Source organism: Oncorhynchus kisutch, linkage group LG4 (assembly GCF_002021735.2).
Source record: "Oncorhynchus kisutch isolate 150728-3 linkage group LG4, Okis_V2, whole genome shotgun sequence".
NCBI classification, from domain to species: Eukaryota; Metazoa; Chordata; class Actinopteri; order Salmoniformes; family Salmonidae; genus Oncorhynchus; species Oncorhynchus kisutch.
In genome coordinates this window covers 492,869-515,297 of record NC_034177.2, presented here as the reverse complement: position 1 = coordinate 515,297, position 22,429 = coordinate 492,869, and the positions used below count along the sequence as shown (strand labels likewise).

Below are 22,429 nucleotides of genomic sequence, written 5' to 3'. Positions count from 1 at the left end.
GCGGGTATAGTATGGAGAGGGGAGGAGAGCGGTATAGTATGGAGAGGGGAGGAGAGCGGTATAGTATGGAGAGGGGAGGAGAGCGGTAATAGTATGGAGAGGGGAGGAGAGCGGTATAGTATGGAGAGGGGAGGAGAGCGGTATAGTATGGAGAGGGGAGGAGAGCGGTATAGTATGGAGAGGGGAGGAGAGCGGTATAGTATGGAGAGGGAGGAGCGGTAAGATGGAGAGGGGAGGAGAGCGGTATAGTATGGAGAGGGGAGGAGAGCGGTATAGTATGGAGAGGGGAGGAGAGCGGTATAGTATGGAGGGGAGGAGAGCGTAGTGGAGAGGGGAGGAGAGCGGTATAGTATGGAGAGGGGAGGAGAGCGGTATAGTATGGAGAGGGGAGGAGAGCGGTATAGTATGGAGAGGGGAGGAGAGCGGTATAGTATGGAGAGGGGAGGAGAGCGGTATAGTATGGAGAGGGGAGGAGAGCGGTATAGTATGGAGAGGGGAGGAGAGCGGTATAGTATGGAGAGGGGAGGAGAGCGGTATAGTAATGGAGAGGGGAGGAGAGCGGTATAGTATGGAGAGGGGAGGAGAGCGGTATAGTATGGAGAGGGGAGGAGAGCGGTATAGTATGGAGAGGGGAGGAGAGGGGTATAGTATGGAGAGGGGAGGAGAGGGGTAAGTATGGAGAGGAGAGGGGAGGAGAGCGGTATAGTATGGAGAGGAGAGGGGAGGAGAGCGGTATAGTATGGAGAGGAGAGGGGAGGAGAGCGGTATAGTATGGAGAGGAGAGGGGAGGAGAGCGGTATAGTATGGAGAGGGGAGGAGAGGGGTATAGTATGGAGAGGGGTATAGTATGGAGAGGGGTATAGTATGGAGAGGGGTATAGTAATGGAGAGGGGTATAGTATGGAGAGGGGAGGAGAGGGGTATAGTATGAGAGGGGAGGAGAGCGGTATAGTATGGGGAGGAGAGCGGTATAGTATGGCGAGGGGAGGAGAGCGGTATAGTATGGCGAGGGGAGGAGAGCGGTATAGTATGGAGAGGGGAGGAGAGCGGTATAGTATGGAGAGGGGGAGGAGAGCGGTATGTATGGAGAGGGGAGGAGAGCGGTATAGTATGGAGAGGGGAGAGAGCGGTATAGTATGGAGAGGGGAGGAGAGGGGTATAGTATGGAGAGGGGAGGAGAGGGGTATAGTATGGAGAGGGGAGGAGAGCGGTATAGTATGGGGAGGAGAGCGGTATAGTATGGCGAGGGGAGGAGAGCGGTATAGTATGGCGAGGGAGGAGAGCGGTATAGTATGGAGAGGGGAGGAGAGCGGTATAGTATGAGAGGGGAGGAGAGCGGTATAGTATGGAGAGGGGAGGAGAGCGTATAGTATGGAGAGGGGAGGAGAGCGGTATAGTATGGAGAGGGAGGAGAGGGTATAGTATGGGGGAGGAGAGGGTATAGTATGGAGAGGGGAGGAGAGCGGTATAGTATGGAGAGGGGAGGAGAGCGGTATAGTATGGAGAGGGAGGAGAGCGGTATAGTATGGAGAGGGGAGGAGAGCGGTATAGTATGGAGAGGGAGGAGAGCGGTTAGTATGGAGAGGAGAGGGAGGAGAGCGGTATAGTATGAGAGGAAGGGGAGGAGAGCGGTATAGTATGGAGAGGAGAGAGGAGGAGAGCGGTATAGTATGGAGAGGGGAGGAGAGTGGTATAGTATGGAGAGGAGAGGAGAGGGGTATAGTATGGAGAGGGGTATAGTATGGAGAGGGGTATAGTATGGAGAGGGGTGTAGTATGGAGAGGGGTATAGTATGGAGAGGGGTATAGTATGGAGAGGGGAGGAGAGGGGTATAGTATGGAGAGGGGAGGAGAGGGTATAGTATGGAGAGGGGAGGAGCGTATAGTATGGGGAGGAGAGCGCGTATAGTATGGCGAGGGAGGAGAGCGGTATAGTATGGCGAGGGGAGGAGAGCGGTATAGTATGGAGAGGGGAGGAGAGCGGTATAGTATGGAGAGGGGAGGAGAGCGGTATAGTATGGAGAGGGGAGGAGAGCGGTATAGTATGGAGAGGGGAGGAGAGGGGTATAGTATGGGGAGGAGAGGGGTATAGTATGGAGAGGGAGGAGAGCGGTATAGTATGGAGAGGGGAGGAGAGCGGTATAGTATGGAGAGGGGAGGAGAGCGGTATAGTATGGAGAGGGGGAGGAGAGCGGTATAGTATGGAGAGGGGAGGGAGAGCGGTATAGTATGGAGAGGGGAGGAGAGCGGTATATAGTATGGAGAGGAGAGGGGAGGAGAGCGGTATAGTATGGAGAGGAAGGGGAGGAGAGCGGTATAGTATGGAGAGGAGAGAGGAGGAGAGCGGTATAGTATGGAGAGGGGAGAGGAGGAGAGCGGTATAGTATGGAGAGGGGAGGAGAGCGGTATAGTATGGGGAGGAGAGCGGTATAGTATGGCGAGGGGAGGAGAGCGGTATAGTATGGCGAGGGGAGGAGAGCGGTATAGTATGGAGAGGGGAGGAGAGCGGTATAGTATGGAGAGGGGAGGAGAGCGGTATAGTATGGAGAGGGGAGGAGAGGGGTATAGTATGGGGAGGAGAGGGGTATAGTATGGAGAGGGGAGGAGAGCGGTATAGTATGGAGAGGGGAGAGAGCGGTATATATGGAGAGGGGAGGAGAGCGGTATAGTATGGAGAGGGGAGGAGAGCGGTATAGTATGGAGAGGGGAGGAGAGCGGTATAGTATGGAGAGGGGAGGAGAGCGGTATAGTATGGAGAGGAGAGGGGAGGAGAGCGGTATAGTATGGAGAGGAGAGGGGAGGAGAGCGGTATAGTATGGAGAGGAGAGGGGAGGAGAGCGGTATAGTATGGAGAGGAGAGAGGAGGAGAGCGGTATAGTATGGAGAAGGAGAGGAGGAGAGCGGTATAGTATGGAGAGGGGAGGAGAGCGGTATAGTATGGAGAGGGGAGGAGAGGGGTATAGTATGGAGAGGGGAGGAGAGCGGTATAGTATGGGGAGGAGAGCGGTATAGTATGGGGAGGAGAGCGGTATAGTATGGGGAGGAGAGCGGTATAGTATGGCGAGGGGAGGAGAGCGGTATAGTATGGCGAGGGGAGGAGAGCGGTATAGTATGGAGAGGGGAGGAGAGCGGTATAGTATGGAGAGGGGAGGAGAGCGGTATAGTATGGAGAGGGGAGGAGAGCGGTATAGTATGGAGAGGGGAGGAGAGCGGTATAGTATGGAGAGGGGAGGAGAGCGGTATAGTATGGAGAGGGGAGGAGAGCGGTATAGTATGGAGAGGGGAGGAGAGGGGTATAGTATGGAGAGGGGAGGAGAGCGGTATAGTATGGAGAGGAGAGGGGAGGAGAGCGGTATAGTATGGAGAGGAGAGAGGAGGAGAGCGGTATAGTATGGAGAGGGGAGAGGAGGAGAGCGGTATAGTATGGAGAGGGGAGGAGAGCGGTATAGTATGGAGAGGGGAGGAGAGGGGTATAGTATGGAGAGGGAGAGAGCGGTATAGTATGGGGAGGAGAGCGGTATAGTATGGGGAGGAGAGCGGTATAGTAATGGCGAGGAGGGAGAGCGGTATAGTATGGCGAGGGGAGGAGAGCGGTATAGTATGGGAGGGGAGGAGAGCGGTATAGTATGGAGAGGGGAGGAGAGCGTATAGTATGGAGAGGGGAGGAGAGCGGTAATAGTATGGAGAGGGAGGAGAGCGGTATTAGTATGGAGAGGGAGAGAGCGGTATAGTATGGAGAGGGGAGGAGAGCGGTATAATGTATGGAGAGGGAGGAGAGCGTATAGTATGGAGAGGGGAGGAGAGCGTATAGTATGGAGAGGGGAGGAGAGGGGTATAGTATGGGGAGGAAGAGGGTATAGTATGGAGAGGGGAGAGAGCGATAGTATGGAGAGGGGAGGAGAGCGGTATAGTATGGAGAGGGGAGGAAGAGCGGTATAGTATGGAGAGGGGAGGAGAGCGGTAAGTATGGAGAGGGGAGGAGAGCGGTATAGTATGGAGAGGAGAGGGGAGGAGAGCGTATAGTATGGAGAGGAGAGAGGAGAGAGCGGTATAGTATGGAGAGGGGAGAGGAGGAGAGCGGTATAGNTATGGAGAGGGGAGGAGAGCGGTATAGTATGGAGAGGGGAGGAGAGCGGTTATAGTATGGAGAGGGGAGGAGAGCGGTATAGTATGGAGAGAGGGAGGAGAGAGCGGTATAGTATGGAGAGGGAGGAGAGCGGTATAGTATGGAGAGGGGAGGAGAGGGGTATAGTATGGGAGGAGAGGGTATAGTATGGAGAGGGGGAGGGAGCGGTATAGTATGGAGAGGGGAGGAAGAGCGGTTATAGTATGGAGAGGGGAGGAGAGCGGTATATATGGAGAGGGGAGAGAGCGGTATAGTATGGAGAGGGGAGGAGAGCGGTATAGTATGGAGAGGGGAGGAGAGCGGTATAGTATGGAGAGGGAGGAGAGCGTTATAGTATGGAGAGGAGGAGAGCGGTATAGTATGGAGAGGGGAGGAGAGGGGTATAGTATGGAGAGGAGAGGGGAGGAGAGCGGTATAGTGAGGAGAGGAGAGGGGAGGAGAGCGGTATAGTGAGGAGAGGAGGAGAGCGGTATAGTATGGAGAGGGGAGGAGAGCGGTATAGTATGGAGAGGGGAGGAGAGCGGTATAGTATGGAGAGGGGAGGAGAGCGGTATAGTATGGAGAGGGGAGGAGAGCGGTATAGTGAGGAGAGGAGAGGGGAGGAGAGCGGTATAGTGAGGAGAGGAGGAGAGCGGTATAGTATGGAGAGGGGAGGAGAGCGGTATAGTATGGAGAGGGGAGGAGAGCGGTATAGTATGGAGAGGGGAGGAGAGCGGTATAGTATGGGGAGGGGAGGAGAGCGGTATAGTATGGAGAGGGGAGGAGAGCGGTATAGTATGGAGAGGGGAGGAGAGCGGTATAGTATGGAGAGGGGAGGAGAGTGGTATAGTATGGAGAGGGGAGGAGAGTGGTATAGTATGGAGAGGGGAGGAGAGTGGTATAGTATGGAGAGGGGAGGAGAGTGGTATAGTATGGAGAGTGGTATAGTATGGAGAGGGGTATAGTATGGAGAGTGGTATAGTATGGAGAGGGGTATAGTATGGAGAGGGGTATAGTATGGAGAGGGGTATAGTATGGAGAGGGGTATAGTATGGAGAGGGGTATAGTATGGAGAGCGGTATAGTAATGGAGAGGGGAGGAGAGCGGTATAGTATGGAGAGGGGAGGAGAGCGGTATAGTATGGAGAGGGGAGGAGAGGGGTATAAGTATGGGGAGGAGAGGGTATAGTATGGGGAGAGAGGGTATAGTATGGAGAGGGACGAGAGCGGTATAGTATGGAGAGGGGGAGAGGGGTTTATGATGGGAGGAGAGGGGTATTAGTAATGGGGAGGAGAGGGGTATAGTATGGAGAGGGGAGGAGAGCGGTATAGTATGGAGAGGGGAGGAGAGGGGTATAGTATGGGGAGGAGAGCGGTATAGTATGGAGAGGGGAGGAGAGCGGTATAGTATGGAAAGGGGAGGAGAGCGGTATAGTATGGAGAGGGGAGGAGAGGGGTATAGTATGGGGAGGAGAGCGGTATAGTATGGAGAGGGGAGGAGAGCGGTATAGTATGGGGAGGAGAGGGGTATAGTATGGGGAGGAGAGCGGTTATAGTATGGGAGGAGAGCGGTTATAGTATGGAGAGGGAGGAGAGCGGTATAGTATGGAGAGGGGAGGAGAGGGGTATAGTATGGGGAGGAGAGCGGTATAGTATGGAGAGGGGAGGAGAGCGGTATAGTATGGAGAGGGGAGGAGAGGGTATAGTATGGGGAGGAGAGCGGTTATAGTATGGAGAGTGGAGGAGAGCGGTATAGTATGGAGAGGGGAGGAGAGGGGTATAGTATGGGGAGGAGAGCGGTATAGTATGGAGAGGGGAGGAGAGCGGTATAGTATGGAAAGGGGAGGAGAGCGGTATAGTATGGAGAGGGGAGGAGAGGGGTATAGTATGGGAGGAGAGCGGTTATAGTATGGAGAGGGGAGGAGAGCGGTATAGTATGGAGAGGGAGGAGAGGGGTATAGTATGGGGAGGAGAGGGGTATAGTATGGGGAGGAGAGGGTATAGTATGGGGAGGAGAGCGGTTATAGTATGGGGAGGAGAGCGGTATAGTATGGAGAGGGGAGGAGAGCGGTATAGTATGGAGAGGAGAGGGGAGGAGAGCGGTATAGTATGGAGAGGGGAGGAGAGTGGTATAGTATGGAGAGGGGAGGAGAGTGGTATTAGTATGGAGAGCGGTATAGTATGGAGAGGGGAGGAGAGTGGTATAGTTTGGAGAGGGGAGGAGAGTGGTATAGTATGGAGAGTGGTATAGTATGGAGAGCGGTATAGTATGGAGAGGGGAGGAGAGTGTATAGTATGGAGAGGGTATAGTATGGAGAGGGAGGAGAGGGTATAGTATGGAGAGGGGAGGAGGAGGGGTATAGTATGGAGAGGGGAGGAGAGCGGTATAGTATGGAGAGTGGAGGAGAGTGGTACAGAGCGGGACGGAGTAGGGAGTGGCGCAGAGCGGGACGGTAGTGGCGCAGAGCGGGACGGAGTGGCGCAGAGCGGACGGAGTGGCGCAGAGCGGGACGGAGTGCGCAGAGCGGGACGGAGTGGCGCAGAGCGGGACGGAGTAGGGAGTGGAGCAGAGCGGGAATAGAGTAGGGAAATGGCGCGGCACGTTACGGGGGAGTGGAGCAGAGCGGGACGGTGTAGGGAGTGGCGCAGAGCGGGACGGAGTAGGGAGTGGTGCAGAGCGGGACGGAGTAGGGAGTGGAGCAGAGCGGGACGGAGTAGGGGAGTGGAGCAGAGCGGGGAATGGAGTAGGGAGTGGCGCGGCACGTTACGGGGAGTGGAGCAGAGCGGGACGGTGTAGGGAGTAGTGGTACCAATTGGATGTCTCCATCCGCCAATATTTCAAGCTAGCTGTGGCGTGACTTACAACACGTTCTTAACTCTGTTCCACTATCACATATAAACATGTATGTCTGGGATTCCTCTGGTGACCCACCTACCCTCAGCACTACTCATTCATGTCTCCTCTCTCTCTTCGACAATGGTACTGTACTTGTACTTCAAATCAAAATAAAATTGTATTTGTCACATACACATTTAGCAGATGTTATCGCGGGTGTAGCAAAATGCGCCAACAGTGCAGTCATTTTTAAAACTTTTTTTCTTTCTCATTATGGGGTATTGTGTGTGTGTGTGTGGATTGAGAATAAAAATAAATAAAAAATTGAATAATGCTGTAACGTAACAAAATGTGGAAAAAGTCTAGGTCTGAATACTTTCCGAGTGCACTGTATGCACTGTACCAGTACCAATCAAAAGTTTTGGACACCTATTTATTTATTTAAGTGTTTTTCTTTATTTTTACTGTTTCTACATTGTAGAATACAAAACTGAAATAACAGATAGTAACCAAAAATGGTTAAACAAATCAAAATATATTTTCGATTGAAGAATCTACAAAGTTTGCCCTTTGCTTGATGACAGTTTTGCATAGGCTTGGCATTCTCTCAACCAGCTTCACCTGGAATGCTTTTCCAACAATCTTGAAGCAGTTCCCACATATGCTGAGCACTTGTTGGCTGCTTTTCCTTCACTCTGCGGTCCCAACTCATACAAACCATCTCATTTGGGTTGAGGTCAGGTGATTGGGGAGACCAGGTCATCTGATGCAGCACTCCATCACTCTCCTTCTTGGTCAAATAGCCCTTACACAGCCTGGAGGCGTGTTTTAGGTCATTGTCTGTTGAAAAAAATAGAAAGTTCCTCTAAGCGCAAACCAGATGGGATGGAGTATCGCTGCAGAATGCTGTGGAAGCAATGCTGGTTAAGTGTGCCTTGAATTCTAAATAAATCACAGCAAAGCAATATCACGTCACCCCCTCCATGCTTCACGGTGGGAACTACACATACGGAGATCCATTCAGCTACTCTGCTTCTCACAAAGACATGGAGGTTGGAACCAAACATCTCAAATTTGGACTCATCAGACCGACAGATTTCCACCAGTCTAATGTCCATTGCTCGTGTTTCTTGGCCAAAGCAATGTATCTTCTTCTTATTGGTGTCCTTTAGTAGTGGTTTCTTTGCAGCAATTCGACCATGAAGGCCTGATTTCATTATCTGAACAGTTGTTGAGATGTGTCTGTTACTTGAACTCTGAAGCATTTATTTGGGCTGCAATTTCTGAGGCTGGTAACTCTAATGAAGTTATCCTCTGCAGGAGAGTTAACTCTGGGTCTACATTTCCTGTGGCAGTTGTTATGAGAGTGTGTTTCATCCTTGAGCTTGATGGTTTTTGTGACTGCACTTGAAGAAATGTTCAAAGTTCTTTTACGTTTTCCAGATTGACTGACCCGCATGTCTTAATGTGATGATGGACTGTTTCTCTTTTGCTTATTTGAGCTGTTCTTGCCATAATATGAACTTGGTCTTTTTTACCAAATAGGTCTATCTCTGTATACCACCCCTAACTTGCCATACCACCCCTACCTTTGTCACAACACAACTGAATGCATTAAAAGGAGAGAAATTCCACAAATATACACTTAACAAAGCACACCTGTTTATTGAAATGCATTCCAGGTGACTACCTCATGAAGCTAGTTGAGAGAATGCCAAGAGTAAGCAAAGCTGTCATCAAGGCAAAGGGTGGCTACTTTGAAGTATCTAAAATATATTTTAACACTTTTTTGGTTACTACATGATTCCATATGTGTAATTTCATAGTTTATGTCTAAACTATTATTTTACAATGTAGAAAATAGTAAAAAATAAAAACCCTTGAATGAGTAGGTGTGTCCAAACTTTTGACTGGTACTGCATATCAGTTACATACAGTACATATGTCTCTCTTCTATCCTATTGATTCTTGATCTGTAGTGTTCTGACTGTGGAAGAACTGTCTTCCAATGTGTTGTGATCAATAAATGTGTTTGTGTGATAGTTCTGTCTCAGGTTTTGGCCCTGCATGAAGTTCACATTTTTTTATAGACAGTTTAAATGTTGTCTTTGTGCACGTTGTAGGATACTTCTAATTGTGAGGTTTTTTATTAAATCACTTATGGATCAATAACCCTAACCATCTGCATGTAACTCTGCTGTAACCCAGCTCCATTAACCTGACCATAACCCAACCCCTAACCTTTACCACCACTTACTGTTCCAGGCTGCTCCTCCCTCTGACAGTCTCGGCCAACGACCTCGACACCCTGTCCCTAACGTTCCCTCCACGCTGGACAAGCAGACTAACTGGTCCAGAGTTCTCCCACTGCCCACACCTCAGGAGAGGATGAAGAGCGACTCACAAGTCATCACATCCTGCGTCATCCCAATTAACGTCACTGGTAAATACCATGCAGCTTCTTAACCCTTTGAATGCATCCAACACTCTATTGCTTATACACTACTTTTGCCCATGGCCCACTTGACCAGTGTGTTTTCAGAGGTCTGCTCTGTCGCTGTACCACAGCAGCCCTCATTATTCTAACTGTCCGTCCCCACCTGTCCCTTATACTCGGGTGAAAGATTTTATTTATTTATTCCACCTTTTGTTGGGTGGGGTGCTGAGCTGTTGGCCGGGGTTGGGGTAGCCAGGAGGAAGGCATGGCCGTAGAGAAATGCTTATTGAAATTCTTATCGGTGGTGGTGTTTCCTAGCCTCAGTGCAGTGGACAGCTGGGAGGAGGTGCTCTTATTCTCCATGGACTTTACTGTCCCAAAACTTTTTGGAGTTAGAGCTACAGGATGCAAATTTGTTTGAAAAAGCTAGCCTTTGCTTTCCTAACTGAGTGTATTGGTTCCTGGCTTCCCTGAAAAATTGCATGTCGCGAGGGCTATTCGATGCTAATGCAGAACGCCACAGGATGTTTTTGTGCTGGTCAAGAGCAGTCGGGTCTGGAGTGACCCAAGGTCTATATCTCTTCTTCGTTCTACATTTTTGAATGGGGCATGCTTATTTAAGATGGTGAGGAAATTACTTTTTAAGAACGACCAGGCATCCTCGACTGACGGGATGAGGTCAATATCCTTCCAGGATACCCAGGCCAGGTCGATTAGAAAGGCCTGCTCGCAGAAGTATTTTAGGGAGCATTTGATAGTGATGAGGGGTGGTCGTTTGACTGCGGACCCATAGCGGATGCAGGCAATGAGGCAGTGATCACTGAGATCCTGATTTGAAAACAGCAGAGGTGTATTTGGAGGGCAAGTTGGGCAGGATAATATCTAAGAGTGCCCATGTTTACGGATTTGGGGTTGTACCTGTTGGGTTCCTTGATAATTTGTAAGAGATTGAGGGCATCTAGTTTAGATTGTAGGACTGCCGGGGTGTTAAGCATATATCTCAGTTAAGGTCACCTAACAGAACAAACTCTGAAGATAGATGGGGGGGCAATCAATTCACATATGGTGTCCAGGGCACAGCTGGGAGCTGAGGGGGGTCTATAACAGGCAGCAACAGTGAGGGATTTATTTCTGGAGAGATTAATTTTTAAAATTAGAAGCTCGAACTGTTTGGGCATAGACCTGGAAAGTATGACAAAACTCTGCAGGTGATCTCTGGAGTAGATTGCAACTCTTCCCCCTTTGGCAGTTCTATCTTGATGGAACATTTTGTAGTTGGGTATGGAAATCTCAGAATTTAGTGGACTTCCTGAGCCAGGATTCAGACACGGCAAGGACATCAGGGTTGGTGGAGTGTGCTAAAGCAGTGAGGAAAACAAAGGGAGGAGGCTTCTGATGTTAACATGCATGAAACCAAGGCCTTTTCGGTTACAGAAGTCAACAAATGAGAGTGCGTGGGGACACGCAGGTTAACCTCCACATCACCCGAGGAACAGAGGAGGAGTAAGATGAGGTATGGCTGAAAGCTATCAGAACTGGTCATCTAGTGCATTGGGGACAGAGAATAAAAGGAGCAGAATTCTGGGTGTGGTAGAATAGATTCAGGGCATAATGTACAGACGGGTATGGTAGGGTGCGGGTACAGTGGAGGTAAACCCAGGCACTGAGTGATGAGAGATTGCCACTTTGGACGGGCTAGTTATGCTGGGTGAGGTCACTGCATGTGTGGGAGGTGGGACAAAGGAGGTATCTGAGGCATGTTGAGTGGGACTAGGGGCTCCGCAGTAAAATAAAACTATATATAGTTTTATATAGACTATATAATAGTCTATATAATATAATAGACTTTATATAGACTATATAATAAAACGTCGTGGTGGTACGGCGGAGCGCCGTGTCAACAACGAGTCCAGGCCAGTTGGCGGACCAGTCGTGGTGGTACGGCGGGGCTCCATGTCAACGAGTCCAGGCCAGTTGGCGGACCAGTCGTGGTGGTACGGCGGAGCGCCGTGTCAACGAGTCCAGGCCAGTTGGCGGACCAGTCGTGGTGGTACGGCGGGGCGCCGTGTCAACAACGAGTCCAGGCCAGTTGGCGGACCAGTCGTGGTGGTATGGCGGGGCACCGTGTCAACAACGAGTCCAGGCCAGTTGACGAAAGAGGTGTTGTAGTAATTTTGTTTGCTATCCGGGAGATGCACTTGGCTCGCAGCTAACTGGTGCTCGCTTCGGGGCAGGGGAGTTAGCCACTCGGTAGCAGTTAGCTAGCAGCGATGATCCGATGCAAAGCTTACGGCAAGGATCCGGTGGAGTAGTGGATTCTAGCCGTGTTTGGGTGGAGTCCAGAAGGCATCGGCTGAGTTGCCGAGTGATCACAGAGTAGGTCAAGAGGTGGGCCTGGCTCAGGGCTAGCTTCGGTGCTGGGTCATTTAGTGGCAGCTGTGATGATCAGGAGTAATGGTCCAGGGTTTACGGCAGGAATCCAGGCAAAAAAAATGTCTGGTGTTTGTGCATTGCTAGCAGTGGCTAACAATGACTAAATAGCTAGTAGCTAATTAGCTGGTTAGCTTCTGATGGAGCTTCTGGCTATAAGGTCTAAAAAATAGCGGGTCCGTGTCACATTGTGTGAGGCGGGTTACTGGAAGGTATATTTAATTTAAAAATGAAAAAGAGATTGAAAATAAATGTTTATTGATATTGATATATATATACTTTTTGTATTTAGTCTTTTTATATATATATATAAAGACTAAATACAAAAAGTAAACGAGAGGACTACAAACCACGTCTGCACTGCTACGCCATCTTGGAAATAAGGCATTACCGTCTGGTACGGCGTCCCCCGGCAAAATAAATAGTGGGGGTATGCCGTACCATTAAAACATGAGCCTATCACGATAATTAAAACAAAATGTAAAGAAATCTGTAGGCTATGTACACCGCTTTTTATTTATACCGCATGTCAGTCATGAAAATTTAGCACATGGCAGGGCCTCCTGGCTGTCTGTTTAAGTTATGGTTAAAAGCTGGTCTGTTTGTGCCAGTGAGGGGAAGATACTGCTTCATGAATGCCAATTAGTCCCATTAGAATAGTTAAAAGGCCTGTTGAGATGTATTTACTGTGAGTTGCATAGAGTCTCAAAGATCTGGAGCCAACAGGGGCTGAGTCAGAAACTGAACATTGTGAGAAAAGAGCTGTAATAATGTGGAGCTGAAAGAAGTCTCTAGTCACATGATAGTCATGAAGTAGAGAGAGAAGCACCACAACTAGAGACACGGAGGGAGACTGGGAGGCACGGAGGTAGACTGGGAGACACGGAGAGAGGCACGGAGGTAGACTGGGAGACATGGAGAGAGACACGGAGGTAGACTGGGAGACACGGAGAGAGACACGGAGACACAGACACGGAGAGAGACATGGAGGTTGACTGGGAGACACGGAGAGAGACACGGAGGTAGACTGGGAGACACGGAGACACAGAGACACGGAGGTAGACTGGGAGACACGGAGAGAGACACGGAGACACAGACACGGAGAGAGACATGGAGGTTGACTGGGAGACACGGAGAGAGACACGGAGGTAGACTGGGAGACACGGAGACACAGAGACACGGAGGTAGACTGGGAGACACGGAGGTAGACTGGGAGACACGGAAGAGAGACACGGAGGTAGACTGGGAGACACGGAGGTAGACTGGGAGACACGGAGGTAGACTGGGAGACACGGAGGTAGACTGGGAGACACGGAGGTAGACTGGGAGACACGGAGGTAGACTGGGAGACACGGAGGTAGACTGGGAGACACGGAGGTAGACTGGGAGACACGGAGGTAGACTGGGAGACACGGAGGTAGACTGGGAGACACGGAGGTAGACTGGGAGACACGGAGTTAGACTGGGAGACACGGAGGTAGACACGGAGGTAGACTGGGAGACACGGAGGTAGACTGGGAGACACGGAGGTAGACTGGGAGACACGGAGGTAGACTGGGAGACACGGAGGTAGACTGGGAGACACGGAGGTAGACTGGGAGACACGGAGGTAGACTGGGAGACACGGAGGTAGACTGGGAGACACGGAGGTAGACTGGGAGACACGGAGGTAGACTGGGAGACACGGAGAGAGACACGGAGACACAGAGAGAGACACGGAGACACAGAGAGAGACACAGAGACACGGAGGTAGACTGGGAGACACGGAGAGAGACTGGGAGACACGGCGGTAGACTGGGAGTCACGGAGGTAGACTGGGGAGACACGGGGGAGAGACGGGGGACTGGGAGACACGGAGAGAGACACGGAGGTAGACTGGGAGACACGGAGAGAGACTGGGAGACACGGAGAGAGACACGGAGGTAGACTGGGACACACAGAGAGACACGGAGGTAGACTGGGAGACACGGAGAGAGACACTGAGGTAGACTGGGAGACACAGAGAGACTGGGAGACACGGAGGTAGACTGGGAGACACGGAGAGAGACTGGGAGACACGGAGAGAGACTGGGAGACACGGAGAGAGACACGGAGGTAGACTGGGACACACGGAGAGAGACACGGAGGTAGACTGGGAGACACGGAGAGAGACACTGAGGTAGACTGGGAGACACTGAGGTAGGCTGGGAGACACGGGGGGAGAGACACTGAGGTAGACTGGGAGACACGGAGAGAGACACGGAGGTAGACTGGGAGACACGGAGGTAGACTGGGAGACACGGAGGTAGACTGGGAGACACGGAGAGAGACACGGAGGTAGACTGGGAGACACTGAGGTAGACTGGGAGACACGGGGGGAGAGACGGGGGGACTGGGAGACACGGAGAGAGACACGGAGGTAGACTGGGAGACACGGAGAGAGACACGGAGGTAGACTGGGAGACACTGAGGTAGACTGGGAGACACGGAGGTAGACTGGGAGACACGGAGAGAGACACGGAGGTAGACTGGGAGACACAGAGAGACACGGAGGTAGACTGAGAGACACGGAGAGAGACACGGAGGCAGACTGGGAGACACAGAGAGAGACACTGAGGCAGACTGGGAGACACGGAGAGAGACACTGAGGCAGACTGGGAGACACGGAGAGAGACACGGAGATAGACTGGGAGACTCGGGGGGAGAGACTGGGGGGACTGGGAGACACGGGGGGAGAGACTGGGGGGACTGGGAGACACGGGGGGAGAGACGGGGGGGACTGGGAGAGACCAAGATACGCAGAGAGCGGCAGCATAGTCAGTCAGGCTGCCATCAGTTAGGATCACAGATAGGATCACTAGGTACTGCATTCTATTCCAGAACTACTGCATTCTGTTCTGGAATTCTCTACATCAGTTTGTGTCCTCAGTTTGTAAACCTGCATGATACTGTAAAATGTGGATGGCAGCTTTGCTATAGATGGCAGTAACGTGAATCTTTTTTCAGGGTGACCGAAATATTGTCTGGCTTTCGTCAAGCTGCCCACTCACGAAAAAGCTTCAAACTGTGACCACTACCTGCAACCTGGTTCAGGTTATCAGTCAACCTACCAGGGTAGTTAAAAAACAGCACAGGAATGAAATCATCAACATGTATTGATCACATCTTTACTAATGCTGCAGAACTCTGCTCTAAAGCAGCATCCAGATCCATAGGATGTAGTGATCACAATATAGTAGCCATAACCAGGAAAACCACAGTTCCAAAGGATGGGACTAATATAGTGTATAAGAGGTCATACAATATGTTTTGTAGTGATTCTTGTGTTGAAGATCTGCAGTATTCAGACCACTTGACTTTTTCCCAATGTTGTTACGTTACAGGCTTATTCTAAAATTGATTGAATTGTTTTTTCATCAATCCATTTTTTCATCAATCTACACACAATTCCCCATACTGACAAAGCGAAAACAGGTATTGTACATTTTTGCAAATGTAAGAAATTACCTAAGTAGTTCAGACCCTTTACTCTGTTGAAGCACATTTGGCAGTGATTACAGCCTCGAGTCTTCTTGGGTATGACACTACAAACTTGGCCCACCTGTATTAGGGGAGTTTCATCCGTTCTTCTCAGCAGATCTTCTCAAGCTCTGTCAGGTTGGATGGGGAGCGTTGCTGCACAGCTATTCTCCAGAGGTGTTCGAATGGGTTCAAGTCTGGGCTCTGGCTGGTCCACTCAAGGACATTCAGAGACTTGTCCCGAAGCCACTCCTGTGTCGTCTTAGCTGTGTGCTTAGGGTCGTTGTTCTGTTGGAAGGTAAACCTTCGCCCCAGTCTGAGGTCCTGAAAAATATAGATGGCAGGAGCGTGAAACTATAGATGGCAGGAGATGGCAGTGGGGGTGAATCTGGAGATGGCAGGAGCGTTAATCTGGAGATGGCAGGAGCGTGAATCTGGAGATGGCAGGAGCGTGAATCTGGAGATGGCAGGAGCGTGAATCTGGAGATGGCAGGAGCGTGAATCTGGAGATGGCAGGAGCGTGAATCTGGAGATGGCAGGAGCATGAATCTGGAGATGGCAGGAGCATGAATCTGGAGATGGCGGGGGGGGTGAATCTGGAGATGGCAGGGGGGGTGAATCTGGAGATGGCAGGAGCGTGAATCTGGAGATGGCAGGGGGGGTGAATCTGGAGATGGCGGGGGGGGGTGAATCTGGAGATGGCAGGAGCGTGAATCTGGAGATGGCAGGAGCGTGAATCTGGAGATGGCAGGAGCGTGAATCTGGAGATGGCAGGAGCGTGAATCTGGAGATGGCAGGGGGGGGTGAATCTGGAGATGGCAGGAGCGCAAATCTGGAGATGGCAGGAGCGTGAATCTGGAGATGGCAGAAGCGTGAAACTTTGGATGGTGTTCTCGGGGTGATGAGAGGTGTTGGGTTTGCACCAGACATAGCGTTTTCCTTGATGGCCAAAAAGCTACATTTTAGTCTCATCTTACCAGAGTACCTTCTTCCATATATTTGGGGAGTCACCCACATGCCTTTTGGTGAACACAAAATGTGTTTGCTTATTTTCTCTTTAAGCAATGGCTTTTTTCTGGCCACTCTTCCATAAAGCCCAGCTCTGTGGAGTGTACGGCTTAAAGTGGTCCTATGGACAGATACTCCAATCTCCGCTGTGGAGCTTTGCAGCTCGTTCAGGGTTATCTTTGGTCTCTTTGTTGCCTCTCTGATTAATGCCCTCCTTGCCTGGTCTGTGAGTTTTGGTGGGCGACCCTCTCTTGGCAGGTTTGTTGTGGCCCCATATTCATTCCATTGTTTAATAATGGATTTAATGCTGCTCCGTGGGATGTTGAAAGTTTCAGATATTTTTTTATAACCCAACCCTGATCTGTACCTCTCCACAACTTTGTCCCTGACCTGTTTGGAGAGCTCCTTGGTCTTCATGGTGCCACTTGCTTGGTGGTTTTGCAGACTCTGTGGCCTTTCATAACAGGTATGTGTATATATAGTGAAATCATGTGACCGATCATGTGACACTTAGATTGCACACAGGTGGACTTTATTTAACTAATTATGTGATTTCTGAAGGTAATTGGTTGCACCAGATCTTATTTAGGGGGTTCATAGCAAAGGGGGTGAATACATATGAACGCACCGTTTTAATTTTTTAAAATTTCACTTCACCAATTTGGACTATTTTGTGTTTGCCCTTTACATGAGATCCAAATAAAAATCCATTTAAATTACAAGTTGTAATTCAACAAAATGTAGCACGCGCTCCAGCAGGTATATCTCTCTGGTCACCCCCAAAACCAGTTCTTTCTTTGGCCGCCTCTCCTCACAGGTCTCTGCTGCCAATGACTGGAATGAACTACAAAAGATCTCTGAAACTGGAAACACTTATCTCCCTCCCTAGCTTTAAGCACCAACTGTCAGAGCAGCTCACAGATTACTGCACCTGTACATAGCCCATCTATAATTTAACCCAAACAACTACCTCTTTCCCAACTGTATTTATTTTATTTATTTATTTTGCTCCTTTGCACCCCATTATTTGTATTTCTACTTTGCACATTCTTCCACTGCAAATATACCATTCCAGTGTTTTACTTGCTATATTGTATTTACTTTGCCACCATGGCCTTTTTTTTGCCTTACCTCCCTTATCTCACCTCATTTGCTCACATCGTATATAGACTTGTTTCTACTGTATTATTGTCTGTATGTTTGTTTTACTCCATGTGTAACTCTGTGTCGTTGTATCTGTCGAACTGCTTTGCTTTATCTTGGCCAGGTCGCAATTGTAAATGAGAACTTGTTCGCAACTTGACTACCTGGTTAAATAAAGGTGTTCTCTACCAGCCTACCTGGTTAAATAAAGGTGAAATACATTTAAAAAATATTTTTAAAAAAATTGGAAAAGCGCCAAGGGGGATGAATACTTTTGCAAGGCACTGTAGATGGCAGTAGCGTGAATCTGTAGGTGGCAGTAGCGTGAATCTATATTTTTCTGTTGATAGATACAGCTTGTATCCTCTGCTTGTCTGACCTTCCCTCTTGTTCACTGTGGAAACATTAGTTAAGCTATAACGACTATAGCTTCTAGCTAGAACTACAGCTGTTGATCTCTGCTTGCTTCAGTGTGAGAAAGAGAGGAGAGGGTTTTGCTGCTGTCACTAACATACAAAGGTTTCTCACACGTTTTGTGTCTGCACTGTTCTGCAGGGGTTCAGTTCCACAGAGACTCTAGTGTGCACTGCTCGCTGATCCACTCTCAGTCCGTACTTCAGAGGAGGAGGAAGCTGAGGAGACGGAAGACTGTCATCGGGATTCCTAGAAGTGTTCAGCAGGACCTAGGTATGTTTAACCTTAGACCTAACCTTGAACCCTATTACCTGTACTATTTATAGACCTAGATATGACTAATTGTAGTCATAACCTTAAACCCAAACATTTGACATTTCAGTCATTTAGCAGATGCTGTTTTCCAGAACGACTTAGTACATTCGTCTTAAGTAAGCTACATATCACAGTCATAGTAAGTAAATTTTTCCTCAAAGTAGTTAGAAAAAAGTCAGAGCTAGAAGGGCGGGGGGGTGTCAAGTGCGAGTGTTGGTTCAGGGTTATTATTATTTTTATTTGGGGGGGTCGAGGTGAGGAGGGTAATTATTTCAGATACTGTTTGAAGAGATAGGGTTTCAGGTTCTTTAAGAAGATGGGCAGGGACTCTGCTGTCCTAGCTTCAGGGGGAAACTGGTTCCATCATTGGGAGATGTTTGGCAGAAGTTGCTCTTCTTCATATTCAAGGTCAGACCAGCTTCTCTTAGCTTGTCCAACACTGCTTGAAGATCTTGAAAGTGTCTTTCTCTGTTCTGAGAGTAGATAATTATATCGTCCAGGTAGACGAAACAGATCTTCCCTTTGAGCTCACCTAACGCAGTCTCCATCAGTCTTTGGAAAGTGGCAGGTGCATTATTTAATCCAAAAGGCATCACCTTAAAGGAAAACAAGCCCTCAGCACAGACAAAAGCAGTGTCCTTGCTTTCCTGGTCCATCTCAACCTGCCAATAACCACTATTGAGGTCAAGGGCAGTGAACACAACAGCGCCAGACAATGGTTCTAGGATCTCTTGAGTGTGTGAAGAGGATAGACATCAGTCTGGGAAACATTGTTGGTCTTCCTATAGTCCACACACAATCTAAGACTACCAGTCGTTTTTGGGACGAGGACAACAGGAGCAGCCCAGGGAGAGGAGGAAAGTTCAATTATATCTTGTGTCAACATGTCATTAATGAGTCCCTTTTGGATGATTAGCTTCGCTGGGGACAAACGATATGGCTTCTGCTTGATTGGCATTTCCTGTGTAAGGAATATTTTGTGCTTCAGGAGCCCGGTGCGTCCTAGCTTTGAAGTACATACATCAGCATTATTCTGCAGCTGTTCCAACAGCCTTAACTCCTCTGGCTGTTCCAGCTGAGCTCTTCTCACAGCCTGTAAAAGGAGATCATCAGAAGGATTATCCAGGGTTAGTGGTACCGGAGCAACGGCAGAGAAGACTGCTCCATTTGAACCCCAATCATGAATCTTCAAAGCTTCTGATTGGAAGAAATGCTTCTCGCTCAGATTGTATGGAAACCAGTAGCAATTGTGTGCGTTATCAATCTGGACACCACTGAAGTACATGAAATCAATTCCCAACACTACAGGAAAAGCAAGGTTCTTGGTTTGTAGGATAACAGAAGGAATCATATAGGAGCGGTTACACAGGCGGAACTCTACCTCACTCCATCCAAGTGGTCGTTTAGCCTCACCATCAGCCAGATAGAGTGGACCTTCTGTCCACGGCTTCAAGTTGTATTGTGGACCTTTAACCTCCTTCCACAGTTTCTCATTGAGCAGTGTGTAGGATGACCCAGTATCCAGGATGGCTCTTCCTGTCCATGGGCCTATGGACAGGGGTAACACCAGTTGGTGTAGTATTGACTGTAAGGAAGGGGATGGCGATGGGAAAAGCAAACCATGCAATAATCTGAAACTGCGCTCAGAAAACAAATTTTCTGCCATGTTGGAGTCAACAGGAATCAGAAATCACATTATAAATATTCCCTTACCTTTGATGATCTTCATCAGAATGCACTCCCAGGAATCGCAATTCCACAAAGTAGCTATTTTTGTTAGGGCGTTAGGTACACGTATCCAAACGCTTGTGTAGGTCAGGCATAACGTCGGACAAAAACATCAAAAAGTTATATTACAGGTTTTAGAAACTTTTCAAACTAAGTATAGAATCAATATTTAGGATGTTTTTATCATAAATCTTCAATAAAGTTCCAACCGGAGAATTCCTTTGTGTGTAGAGGAGCCATGGAACTCAGGTCGATATCATGTGAAATGCGCGTGAACAGGAAATGGCTCTCTGCCAGTAACCTGACTCATTCCCCTCTCATTTAGCCCCACAACACAGTAGAAGCCTCATTCAAGTTTCTAAAGACGGTTGACATCTAGTGGAAGCCCTAGGAAGGGCAATTTCATCCATATCCCACTGTGAATTCAATAAGGCCTGGGTTGAAAATCGACCAGCCTCAGATTTCTCACTTCCTGTTTGGATTTCTTCTCAGGTTTTTGCCTGCCATATGAGTTCTGTTATACTCACAAACATCATGTTTTAGAAACTTCAGTGTTTTCTATCCAATACTAATAATAATATGCATATATTAGCAACTGGGACTGAGGAGCAGGCTGCTTACTCTGGGCACCTCTGGGCACCTTTCATCCAAGCTACTCAATACTGCCCCTGCAGCCATAAGAAGTTAACTGGTTATTTGGGCAGGTTCAAAACCTACAAGCGGTTGCAAGTATTACTTTACTGGCCACATCTGAGCATGGATGTGAAGTCACACATCCGAATCTGTCAGGTTTATCAAAAGGTACAAACCAGAAGGCAGAAAGCCTGCTGGCAAGATGCAGCAAACTGTGGTTACCTGACCTTGGGAAATGTTAGGAGTGGATTTTGTGGGTCCATTTCCTAGAAGCTCTAATCAGAATGTGTACATGCTTGTTTTTGTTGAATACTATTCCAAGTGGGTGGAGCTGTTTGCGCTTCATCAGGCCACAGCGAGGACCGTCTCTTACATCCTCATGAAAGATATCCTGACTCGCTTGGGAGTGCCTGATTTACATCCTGTCTGACTGAGGTTCCCAATTTGTCTCTGATCTCTTTGAGGAGACCTGCCAAAGATGGAACCTGAGACAGAAGTTGATCACGACCTATCACCTACAGTCCAACTTCACCGAGAGGGTTAATCGAACAATGGTTGCTTCCTATGTAGGGACCCAGCACAAACACTGGGACAAGCACCTTCATGAGTTTCGATTTGCCCTGAAATTCCGATTTGCCCTGAGTCGTCCCCTCAGAGGACCCTTGGATATGGTGCTACAAAACCGTCGGGTTACTCCAGACTTGGTATGCTATGACCAGGTAGTCCATTTCCACGACTTTAGAGCTCGTCTCAAAGAACATGATCCAGGCCCGACTCAAGCAGAAGAGAAATTATGATGAGAACAGACGAGACATGCAGTTCCAGCTTCGTGATCGGGTGTGGTTTCGCTCTCATCCTTACTCGAAAGCTGAACAATTCTTCTCGGCCAAGCTCGCTCCTAAATGGCAAGGACCATATAGAATTGTGGAGCAGATGGGCCCTCTGAACTACCGAGTGGTGAAAGAGGACACAGGTGAAGATATGCACGTTGTCCATGTCTCACGCCTTAAAACCTGTTTGGGCAAGGCGTTCCGCTAGCGACCCACCCCGACAACATCCGGTGAAATTGCAGAGCGCCAAATTCAAATTAGATAAATAGTAATAATAAACATTCAAGAAAATACAAGTGCTTATATATATATATAATACAAGTACAGCCACTTTGTCAGATTTAAAAAAGGCTTTACGGTGAAAGCATAACAGCGCCCCACACACAAGCATACAAACATTTTCCAACCATGCAGAGGAGTCACGAAAGTCAGAAATGGCAATAAAATAATTCACTTAACTTTGAAGATCTTCACCTGGTTGCAATCACAAGGGTCCCAGCTACATAACAAATGGTCCTTTTGTACGATAAAGTCATTCTTTATATCCCAAAAACTCTGTTTTGTTGGCACATTAGGTTCAGTAATCCACTGGCTCAAAGGCGGTCAAAACATACATCCTAATAGCACCGGTAAAGTTCGTTGAAACATGTTAAACGATGTTTATGACAAATCCTCAGGGTGTCAATTATCTAAATAATCGATATTTCAACCTGACAATTGCGTATTCAATAGAAAGGAAATAGACAGTCACGTGAAAGTCATGCTCGCAAACCAGTACTGCATGATTCCATAGACCCCTGACCAAAAGGGATTTTTCTTCGTTGTTTTAGAAAACAAGCCTGAAACCATGTCTAAAGACTGTTGACATCTAGTGGAAGCCATAGGAACTGTAATCTGGGCCCTAACCCATTACATAGTCAATAGGCTTTCAATAGAAAACCACTCGCATCAAAATAATCCCATTTCCTGGATGGATTTTCCTCAGGCTTTTGCCTGCCATATCAGTTCTGTTATACTCACAGACATTATTTGAACAGTTTTAGAAGTGGGTGAAG

The 22,429-nt window shown here is 48.7% G+C and overlaps 1 protein-coding gene across 3 annotated transcripts in view; it reads left to right on the top strand.

The window, feature by feature from the left end:
• The window catches only part of nhsa (Nance-Horan syndrome a (congenital cataracts and dental anomalies)), an 88,897-nt gene that overhangs the window by 51,125 nt on the left and 15,343 nt on the right, over nucleotides 1-22,429 (top strand). For all 3 annotated transcript variants that reach the window (XM_031822244.1, XM_031822243.1, XM_031822245.1), the window contains 2 exons: nucleotides 9,204-9,381; nucleotides 18,010-18,141. In XM_031822244.1, coding sequence (XP_031678104.1) covers nucleotides 9,204-9,381; nucleotides 18,010-18,141 — 310 coding nt within the window. The remainder of the gene's footprint in view (nucleotides 1-9,203; nucleotides 9,382-18,009; nucleotides 18,142-22,429) is intronic.